Source organism: Medicago truncatula, chromosome 1, assembly GCF_003473485.1.
Source record: "Medicago truncatula cultivar Jemalong A17 chromosome 1, MtrunA17r5.0-ANR, whole genome shotgun sequence".
Classification (NCBI taxonomy): domain Eukaryota; kingdom Viridiplantae; phylum Streptophyta; class Magnoliopsida; order Fabales; family Fabaceae; genus Medicago; species Medicago truncatula.
The window spans coordinates 42,130,821-42,141,999 of NC_053042.1; the positions used below are offsets into that span (position 1 = coordinate 42,130,821).

The 11,179-nt window shown below is 31.2% G+C and overlaps 2 protein-coding genes and 1 non-coding gene across 3 annotated transcripts; all 3 read left to right on the forward strand.

Annotated features, from left to right (window-relative positions):
- Positions 1-356: 356 nt before the first annotated feature.
- On the forward strand, positions 357-4,050 carry LOC25484731 (pectin acetylesterase 10). The gene is made up of 12 exons (XM_013613678.3): positions 357-731; positions 1,340-1,422; positions 1,599-1,728; positions 1,874-1,947; positions 2,145-2,231; positions 2,306-2,430; positions 2,520-2,580; positions 2,876-2,929; positions 3,020-3,097; positions 3,239-3,344; positions 3,492-3,637; positions 3,766-4,050. The coding sequence occupies exons 1-12, from the start codon at positions 572-574 to the stop codon at positions 3,877-3,879; spliced, it is 1,218 nt and encodes a 405-aa protein (XP_013469132.1). The 5' UTR covers positions 357-571; the 3' UTR covers positions 3,880-4,050.
- Positions 4,051-6,780: 2,730 nt separating this feature from the next.
- LOC112418809 (small nucleolar RNA snoR77Y) lies at positions 6,781-6,865 on the forward strand. Its single transcript, XR_003008889.1, has one exon. It is a non-coding gene; the product is annotated as a small nucleolar RNA snoR77Y (small nucleolar RNA).
- Positions 6,866-9,015: 2,150 nt separating this feature from the next.
- On the forward strand, positions 9,016-9,874 carry LOC25484732 (GPI-anchor transamidase). The gene has a single exon (XM_024775068.2). It carries the CDS (start codon positions 9,023-9,025, stop codon positions 9,872-9,874), a length of 852 nt encoding a protein of 283 aa, XP_024630836.1. The 5' UTR covers positions 9,016-9,022.
- Positions 9,875-11,179: the final 1,305 nt, after the last annotated feature.

Sequence of the window (11,179 nt, forward strand, 5' to 3'; positions counted from 1 at the left end):
ATAATTTAAAAGTTATTAAAATCAATTAAAAGATCTTTAAATTATTCTTTCATCTAGCTACTCATTTGTGCTGCATGATAATCTAAAGATTAAAGCGATGTATTTTCTATAATTTAGTTGATTTTGATAGTTAATAAACCAAATTGGTGAGAGATTAATAAATTTAGAGATTCCTTAAAAAAAAAAAAAATAAGAGATCAAATTAGGTGTTTATTTTAAGGTAAATGTTAGTAAAAACTCTTGAGACATTAATTAAAATTTTGTTTTTGTTACTTTAAAAACAAAAACACAAGGAGTAAGTTGATTATAAAGATCTTGCGTAATTTATAAGATATGATATGATAGATTAAAGTTTTATTATAAGAAAAACATGATGATAAAAAAGACAACACACGACAAGGGTATACTATCTCGTAGATGCTTGTTTTGTTAGATAACCTTTTTGTTTCCACCTCAATAGTTGAGAAACAAAAAATGTTCCTTACTTAAAACAAATCAATAATACTCAGAAACTGAGTGTGTGTGATGAATTGAAGAACCTTAGTATCCATCAGTAGTAGCACAAACAAACATGAAAATGAAGCTGCTGCTGATTTTGTTGACATTCTTAGTTTCTGGGTTTATCTCCTCTGGATCTGACACAACACTTTCTTTCTCTGAAAACGATGTCGTTTTGCAACCTCATATGGTAGACCTCACTCTCATTCAAGGAGCTGATTCCAAAGGAGCTGGTGTCTCTCTTTTTCTCACTTAAATTATTTTCATAAATGCCACATTTTTTAAATGTGCTTATTTGTATTAGAACCTTGCATAGAGTATACCCTTTGAGTTATTGTATGAAATGCCACATTTTGAAGCCAACCCATTACTTTAGTTGGTGAATTTTAGATGATTAACCTGTTACCTCATCATTTTAGATTCTCTTTATTGTAGATTAATGGATATTATTTTGATTGATTACTGTCTGAATGTGTCTCATACTGTTGTGAAGTGGAGGTGTATTATGTATGCTTTTTAATTAATATAACGCTGAATGACAAATTTCATTATGTGCATAACACAAACTCTTTCTGATTGAAAACGTGTCCAATATTCGACAAAGACGTCTCACTGACATACGTGGTTACATTTTAAACACTTTTGTCGTATCAATTACTAACAGTGTCTATGTGTCAAGTGTGGTGTCCGCTGTCCATGTTGTGTATGTGTCGGTGCTTCCCAGAGTATTCTTATGCTTGTTTGAGTTAGTTTTATTTGATAACATAGCAGAACCTATTGTGTTAAAACGAGTAAAGATTGTCTCAAATCAGTGAATTTTGTATTTGTCTTATTACCACAGTCTGTTTGGATGGAACATTGCCCGGTTACCATCTGGATCGTGGATTTGAATCTGGCGCGAATAGTTGGCTTATTCATCTTGAGGTATGTAAAAGAATGTCCAAAGTTTAATAACAATATTTTCAAGGTTTAATAGTTTCTAAAATTTGCCTACTATATTTAGAAGAAAGTCGATGGAGAAAATTTTGTATTTGCTTCAACTCTTTCTTTAACGATGCCTTGGCTAAGTTTTTTTCATGATGCTTTATGAATACCTGTAGGGAGGAGGATGGTGTGATACTGTCAGAAATTGTGTCTACAGAAAAAAGACTCATCGTGGTTCCTCAAAATACATGGAAAATCAAATACCATTCACAGGAATATTGAGCAATAAACCTGAAGAAAACCCAGGTATTTTCTTTATCCTACATAATTTTGGCATTAGTTTCTTGTAGTTCAGTTAAACTCTGCCCTCATTGATGCTGCAACTTATGTAGACTCAAGTCTGTGTTTTAATTGTCATGAATCTGGACATAATCTTCTATTCCATGCACAGATTTCTTTAACTGGAATAGAGTCAAATTAAGGTACTGTGATGGAGCGTCTTTTGCTGGAGATAGTGAAAATGAGGTGAGTGAAAGTATCAAAGTTTTTTCCCCCTCTTATCTATAAAATCCCTTAACATTTTTATGGAAAGCTGTTACTTCTGATAATAACGAGATTTCTCTTACATAGCCTTTAGTGCTGAGTTAATTGCTACCGAAAGATTGATCATTTGGAATTTATGATTGAGTAACATGTGTGTGAATTTTGGTTCTTTTTTCCAGGCTGCAGGGCTTCAATTTCGAGGACAAAAAATATGGCTAGCTGCAATAGAGGAATTATTGTCTCAAGGAATGCAGAATGCTGAACAGGTTTCCCATTTTTCATTATGTTGTTGTTCAATCTTAATTTTCGTGGATTGTTCTAATCAATATATGTATATCAGGCCCTTCTCTCTGGATGCTCTGCGGGTGGTCTAGCATCCATAATACATTGTGATGAGTTCCAGAGCTTGTTACCAAAATCTTCAAAAGTGAAGTGTTTTAGCGATGCAGGATTTTTTCTCGATGCGTAAGTTCAATGTTTTTATTTACATTACTTCTAGCATGTTCCATTGACTAGACACTTATATATAGTCTATGATCTGTTCAATTGTGTAGAATTGATATATCTGGAGGACGCACACTGAGGAATATGTTTGGAGGTGTAGTTCAGTTACAGGTAGTGCTTAACTTACTAATCGAATGAACTATTTAGTAGAATATAGCATTGGTAGATTTATACCATAAATTTGTAATTCTTATCATTAATTGATAGCATGATCCAAATTTCAAACCATTAACCACATAGTTCTTCAAGTTTTGGTACATTTTTAATTACTAATTCTCCTAAAAGCTTAGGTTGTCAAGTGAAGGCACATTGCAATAAACTCTTTTATTAGTTGTTTTACTTCTTTGATAAAAGGTTAAGAGAACCTTTGCAAATATTTGATATCACTACTGTGTTGAAATTGTAGGAAGTCCAGAAAAATCTGCCAAAAAGTTGTCTCAACAAAATGGACCCAACTTCGGTAATTCTCATTCAAGATGTCTTGCTATTCCTAATCTTTAAAATAATTTTAGACATCAAGTTTTGAATATTCAAAGCATGTTTCGTCCAGTGCTTCTTTCCTCAGAATGTGGTCGAACATGTCGAGACACCATTGTTTCTACTCAACGCGGCTTATGATGTGTGGCAGGTAAAATGGATTAATACTAATACTCTGTTTCTTACTTTATCTTGTACTCCTATTACATTAATGATATATCTGATTTTATGCTAATTACGTATAAATATATAATTAATACTGTTTTCATGACATGAACTATGTTTCCATCAGATCCGAGCCAGTTTAGCCCCATCAACAGCTGACCCCCTTGGCTCTTGGAATGACTGCAAATCGAACAATGCAAATTGTAACTCATCTCAAATTCAGCTCCTCCAAGGTGTTTTCAATCTCTACTATTGTAAATGATGCTAAAAAGTTCATGCACATAAATGAAATTTGCTAATTTTGTTGCAATAAAAGATACATCAACTAATTTGAATCATAGACAGCAATTGTGACATATTATATCTCACCTTCGAAACAGACTTCAGAAATCAAATGCTTGACGACGTGAAAGACTTCTCAAGATCATCTCAAACTGGACTGTTTATAAATTCTTGTTTCGCTCATTGCCAGTCCGAGAGACAGGAGACATGGTTTGCAGATGACTCTCCTCTTATTGATGACAAGGTATGTTCAATTTTGAATAGTTCCACTGATGACTTTAATGCCTTGGATGTAATAATCAATAGTTAAGCTTTATTCGATTTTATTTTCTGTCTATTGTTATCAGAGAATAATCATGTTTTGTTATACAGCCAATTGCAGTTGCTGTTGGAGACTGGTATTTCGATCGAGAAGTTGTCAAAGCTATTGACTGCCCTTACCCTTGCGACAATAGCTGCCATAATCTGGTGTTTAGAAGAGTATAATATGTTCACTCTTCATATGATATTTTATTTACACTTTCATCCTTGTATTTGTTTTAGTGTATTTAACATTTCATCAATTATGTTAAGACCTCCTTTCAAAAAAAAAAAAAAAAAAGAATTATGTTATGACCTGACCATTCTTATCTGATAAAAAAAATTGATTATCATCAATTTTACAGATAAAAATTGTTGGTATATCAAATGTGAGTAAGAGTTCTACATTAATTGGAAAAATGGATATTGATTATTGAACACTACATAGGTGGGAGGACTCTTACACTGCCTTAAGATTTTGGTTAAGTAGCGTCCAAGTCACCAATGTGATTGCTTTGTGATGATTCCCCAGACCCAAATAAGTGTTAATAAGGTTCAAAGAATAATGCGAGCAACACACTCCATGAGATATCATATTCATTAGTACTTACTAGTCATCTACGTACCTTTGTTTGGAATTAGGGGTGTTCATAGTACAAGACAAATCATAATTAACCAAACTTTTACAATTGCTTCCCAAACAAAACTATTATAATGGTTCGGTGCACCGGTTCTATAGTTTTGAACAAAATCATAACTAACTTTAAAAAAAAAATGATTTTTCTGAACTGAATTAATATTTTTGTATAGAATTGTACCAATTTTTTTTTTTAATCAGCCAAATTATTGTTTTAGGATTATTAGTTTTAAAATACTAAAAATTGAATTGAACCGTCTGAAGTGAATTGCATTGATAAATCATGAGCTGAACCAAATCAAACCAAACTCGTTCAATTCAGTTTGTTAATTTAGTCACATTTCTGTTGTTTTTTGTACAGTTCAGTTTTAGGCAAATTCTATGGTACATCTAATATATTTGAGTGTACCGGTACACCCACTCTTTAAATTAATAGTTAAATAAGTTGTTTTTTGAAGAAAAATATTATTTTTTATCATTTATAATTATAATAACTAAATCTTATTCATCAAAAATTTCAACAAAATAAAATTATTATTTTTTGAATTTTTATCACTCATAATCAAGAACATTCATTATTTTTTATGATAATATGTAAAAAAAAATTACTATAATTCTTATAAACAATGAAATGATGTTTTTTCTTATGAGATGATATTCTATAAAATATAAATGTTGACAAATAGCTATTTATTACATAAAAAATGATCGTTAATTATAAAATTATGAAGCAGGAGTACCGGTACACCTCACTTTATGAGTGTACCGTAGAAGTTCCCTTAATATTATGGCTGTTTTGAACACCCCTGGTTAGAAATCCAAATACAAAAACTGAATTTGTGCATCAGTTACAACGTTTTTGTCATTGAAAAATGTTTTTTTTTTTTCCAAAGCGAAAACGTGATCAATTACTACCTCCGTCCTTAATTATAAGACCCTTTTGAGAATTTTTTTTGTCCCTTTTTATAAGACTCCTTTTCTATTTTCAACTACATTAATTATTTCTTTACATACATGCCCCTATTTATTATACATCTTTTTCTTCAATCAGCAATAAATAGAATGTTGAAAACATAAGCCAACACTCTTTCTTAAAGGATAAAATTGTAAAAACAATAGTAATTACAAACATATTTAATAGAAATATTCACTATCTTAATTTCCGTTATTTTTTCAAAAGAACCTTATAATTAGGGACGGAGGTAGTATATGAAATTAGAAGATTAACGACAAGACACATTTTTTTTTGAAAGGACATAATTGATTACTAGTAATTGATTGTGTTAAATAGTCAAACCTTATGTTAATGTGTTAAGTGTGAGTTAGAAGTCCCACTTTAAATGAAAGTGTAGATAAATAAATAAAAATTCAGCATACTAAAAAAAACACATATATGATATATAAGATCGGATTTTACAATGGAAAATTTGTGGAAAAAAAGGAAATATTAGAAATTTATAGATACTAACAAAATAAACTTATTTAATTTTTTTTTTTTTATAAATTACATGGAAAACTTTATATTTATAAATATTTTGGGGTATATTAGCAAAAAAATAAAAGAAATGTTTTGGGGTAGGATGTAGAATTTGGGGGTTAGGAAGAAGACTTTTCCAATGTTAGAGCTCATATTTGTTGGCCCAAGATAAGTTCGGTGCCCTAACCTAATAGCCCACACAATCAATAATGGCATATATATAAATGGGGATTTCTATGGTACACCCGTAGATTACGGTGTATCGTACTCTCGCTTACAATTTTTATAAATTAATTATCATTTTTTATGAAGAAAATAGGTGTTTGTTGACATATATATTTTAGAAAATATCATTTTATATGAAAAAACATCATTTCGTTTTTTTTATAAAAATCATACTAATTTGTTTACATTTTATTGTAAAAAATACTCAAAATTCTTTATTATGAGTAATAAGAATTCAGAAAAATCAAATTTTATTGCGTTGACGTTTTTGGTAAATAAGATTTAGTTATTATAATTATAGGTGATAGAAAATAATTTTTTCCTACAAAAAATAACTCATTTAACAATTAATTTAAGAATTTGGTGTACCAATACACTCAAATTGTTAAGTGTACCATAGAACTTGCCTATATAAATACCTCTCAAATGTTAACAAGCTAGACAGCGCAGTTGCTTCTCTTGTTCCTTGTTTGATGTTTCTTTCAATCGAATTAGTTTGGTTTAATTTTATACGATCAAACAACATAACAAACGATCAAAATCAACAACTATATTTGGCGAAAAAATAGTGCTAAACAAGTGAGTTGGTCTTTTTTCATCGGCAAGTTTCACCAAATGAAAGTAGCTATATTTATTGATAGCAACTCACTTCCCAATTAGCACTATTCTGCAACAAATTTGTGAGATTACATTTCTATAAATTATGATTTTAATTGTGTTTGGTCTCGGTGGTTGTGTTGTTTTAGTGAAGCCCATGATGATAAAAATAGAACTGGAATTACCATCTGAATAACTTTGATGTAAATTTCTTGGCTGTGGTACTGAGGCTTCACATTACTTTTTTTGTTTTTTCCACTCATATATTTGTTTTTTTTTTTTTTTTTTTTTAAGAGCAAAATTTTGGTTTCTTGATCATGAATCTTATCTCAGTTTCTATAATTTTGACGTTCTTTCAATTTCTTTAAGGGTTTCAAGCACCCACATATTTGATTAAAATTTGTGGATGGGATTTGATTTTATAGACAAAAATGTATAAAGACAAAGGAAATATAGTTTATGACCATATGAATAAAAAAATACAAAGTGGAAATCTACGGTTTCAGGTTAATCAAAGATAAAAATTGAGTCTAAAACCGAAGACAAATTGTGAAGGGAAGAAAAATGGAAGGAAAATTAGATTGAAGTTTTATGATTGAAAATGGAATTGCAGATGAACAAATTTGTTTTATGAAATAATTAGATTCAAATTACTAGATTAGAGTTGTGGAATATCATATAATTACTCCATCCATCTCTTCTATAGAATTAATTAGATTCAAATTTTGTTTATAATACTAACTAATTTTGTTTCAATATATCCCTTTTTTTTACATGTATGATTAGACAAGCATGTTGAATAGCACCCATTGGATGGCTCACATACCTTTACATAACTCGTCCTTAACTTGCTCACCTTGGACCGAGCCATATAACAATGCATCGACTACAAAGATGCTGAGCTTCGATACTTTTCCATTTGCTATGCACATACAATGATATAACTATGAAAATTACATAATCATAATTCACCGAATCAAATGCAAAGTCTAGTCAATGTGCCAAAATAAAAAAGGTATGATAAAAAGTGAGGGCCGAACATTGGGGAGTGCAAAAAACGCTACCGAACCGAGCAGTTTTTTCTAGACTCTAGTTCCACTTTTTGGACATAAATTTGATGCTATTAAACCACTATCGATTTGAATTATTACTTAATCAGTCAATTTAAAAAACTATTTCATTGATAGAATCACAAAAAACGACTCAAATTTTAAGTTTGAAGTCTAATTGTTTCTAAAGCTAAAATTTGATCTTAAAATTTGAGTTGTGCTATCTTGATTAGGGATGACAAAAAAATCCGCACCCATAGATATCTGTGGATAAAATCTGCGATGTACACGGAGCGAAATAAATGGATATTTTAACTACCCGCTAATTAATGGATATGGATGTGAATTTAATGGTATCCGCACCCGCAGATATCTATACCCGCTATTAAACCAATTAAATTACATAAATAACCTTAATACGATCCAAATTCTTAAGCAAAAAACTTTGGTAATGTGAGTTGTTATTAGTAATTACATGACTTTTCAATTATGTATAATGTTCCTTTTAAAAAGAAGTGAAAGTGGTCGGAACTGTTGAAGCAAGAAACTTTGTTTTAATTGAATATGATAATCTTTATTTATGCTTTTGTCAAATCAAAGAACTTTATTTATATTTTTGTTGAGTCAATGATCTTTGTTGTTATTGTAATGTATGAATATTATGTTTTGCTAAAAATAATAGAAAATGCATGTGATGAACTTTTTGTTTTTATATAATAGTCAATGATCTTTTTTTTATTTTTTTAATAAATGTTATCCATGGATATCTGTATAAACCCGCGGATACTTCAAAATTCGTGGATTACCGGCTAAACGGATATCTGCGCGGATATGGATAGGGCACGGATTTCATATTTGTCTAACGGAACGGACACATATATCACAGTATCCGTATCCATGAATATCCATTTACATCCCTAATCTTGATGACCATTTGACTAAGTAGAGTGCTGCCTACACACAAGCTAGATTCATTATTATTAATATTATTATTATTTTATTTTTTTAAATCTTTTTATTTTCATATTGGTGTGATGTGCTGAAGATTTGAATTGATTGCTAAGATTTATTTCCTTAATATTTGCTCCTGAATCAAACTGGATAGATTTTCGCTGATTTTTTTCTATCAAAAAATAGAAATAAATAATAATTTGATATGCAACATAAGTATTATCCTAAAATCATGTCAATAAAAGCGGGATCCAATTTCTTGTGTCCTAAGTTTCTCTCTATAAATTTCCTCTCTCTCTCTCTCTATATATATATATTGGCTTCATCTCCGCCAAGAAACCCTAGGGCAGCAAGACAGTGACGGCCACCGCCTCTTCAATGATGAGTTCCACCATGAAAGTACTTGTGATAATATTGCTGATAATATTTCTCACAAATACCGTAGACTCTTCTTCTTCAACGATGCACACTAACAATTGGGCTGTTTTAGTCTGCACCTCTCGTTTCTGGTTCAATTATCGACACATAGCCAACACTTTATCAATATATGCAACCGTTAAGCGACTAGGAATACCCGACGAAAGAATCATACTCATGCTTCCTGATGACATGCCTTGTAACGCAAGAAACAGCTACCCTTCCCAAGTTTTTAATAACGAAAACCACAAACTCAACCTCTACGGTGAAAAAGTAGAGGTTGATTATCGTGGCTATGATGTTAATGTGGAAAACTTTCTCCGTCTACTAACAGGTCGTCACGAACCAAACATTCCAAGGTCCAAACGACTTCTCAGCGACGAAGGAAGTAACATTCTTTTGTTTATGTCAGGTCATGGAAGTGATCAGGTTTTGAAGTTTCAGGAGAAGGAAGATCTTTATAGCAAAGATTTAGCTGATGCTGTGAATGAGATGAAAGAGAATCACAGGTTTAAGGAGTTGTTGATAATGGTGGATACTTGTCAAGCTGCTACTCTTTTCTCAGACCTTCGTTCACCTGGTGTTTTAGCTATTGGAAGTAGTGTGAAAGGAGAGAGTTCGTATTCACATCATTCTGATTTGGATTTGGGTGTTTCTGTCGTTGATCGCTTTACATATCAAACTCTTAATTTCTTGGAGAGGATTAATTTATATGATAATGATTCTTTGAGTAGTCTTTTTGATTCGTATAATCCTTATTTGTTGGAATCAACTCCTTATTATAGAAAGGACCTTTATCAACGCAATAGACACCGATTCAGCCTATAAATTTGGGGGAAGAGCTAAAACTATAATGTCTTTGGATCAATCAATCTCCGACGATGCTGACAATGATAGAAGAATTTTGAGAAACCATGATGATGATGATGATGAGGATGGTATAGTTGGACAACTATGGAGTACTATTGTTAGCAAAGTGAATACATTTGAAAGTATTGATTCTTTTGTGTGCTATGGTCTTCTTTCTATGCTTCCTCTGTTGATAGTTTCTTCATGGCTATCATTGTAGTCTTGCAATGCAACTTTAGTTGGTAGTGGATTTTATGATCTTTATTGTTTGTTATATTTACAACTTTAGTACTGGATTATCTTAATAGTGGAATGCAGTTCAAGGTATGTTTTATTTGTATTGTATGTTGGACTTGCTTGTCCTATTGAGGAACATTGCATCTGTTTGGATTCCCTTGTTTAAACTTTATTTATTGACATAAGCACTTAAGAGTCTTTATGAGAGAGTTTATGAAAATAACTTACGACATGTTCATAATTTGTTTTCAACTTATTTCTATAAGCTCTACGGAGTCCGGATGGCGTATGAAAGCAACTTATAGGTTATATCAAAATAGTTAGACTTATTTGATGTTTTGTTATTGAAATGGTTTATTCATAACCAAAAGTATTTATCTTTTTGACTTTATTCAGAATTGAGAAAAACATAATTGAACAATGATATGAACATAGGCAATATTAGGCCAGACCAAATTACTGATGGGACAGTGTTTTGGTAACTCAGCAACAACTGAGACTATTGGGCCACAAAGTGGAAATGGACTTGGGGTTAGCGGCCCTAAAATAACAAAAAAGACCCCAACTTGAGGATATGAGTCACCTTTTCTATGCTCTTGCATTTTTGTTTCATGCTTTTGGTTAGAATATTCTCTATTCTGTTGCATTTTTGTTTCATGCTTTTGGTTAGAAGTAAATGTTGTACTTGTACATCCAAATTTTTATATAATGATCTCAATAACAGTTATTCTAACCAAGTTTGTATTCAATTTAGAGCAACCAATCCAGAGTTTATTTATTTCACTTCCTGAAAAGGTTTCTTGCTTGCAAAGCACTGTTAGGACAATGTTTCAACCTTTCAAGTGTTAAGACTTGGGCATGCTTTTATGACCCTTGTTAGCTTTGAAGTCATTGTCTTATTGCACATACTGTATGTGAAATACATTAAATAAACTACTTTCAATTCAACACCATGGTCATGCTAGTCTTGTTTATGAATTGTGTGCGACAATGTGAGAAAAAGATATCAGAGAACTATGGATAAAATAAAGGGATAATCTATCAATG

Coding starts and splice junctions, on each gene's coding strand:
- LOC25484731 (XM_013613678.3), top strand. CDS start 572: ATGAAAATGAAGCTGCTGCTGATTTTGTTGACATTCTTAGTTTCTGGG. Junction 732..1,339: donor AGCTGATTCCAAAGGAGCTG/GTGTCTCTCTTT, acceptor TTATTACCACAG/TCTGTTTGGATGGAACATTG. Junction 2,930..3,019: donor ACAAAATGGACCCAACTTCG/GTAATTCTCATT, acceptor TGTTTCGTCCAG/TGCTTCTTTCCTCAGAATGT.
- LOC25484732 (XM_024775068.2), top strand. CDS start 9,023: ATGAAAGTACTTGTGATAATATTGCTGATAATATTTCTCACAAATACC.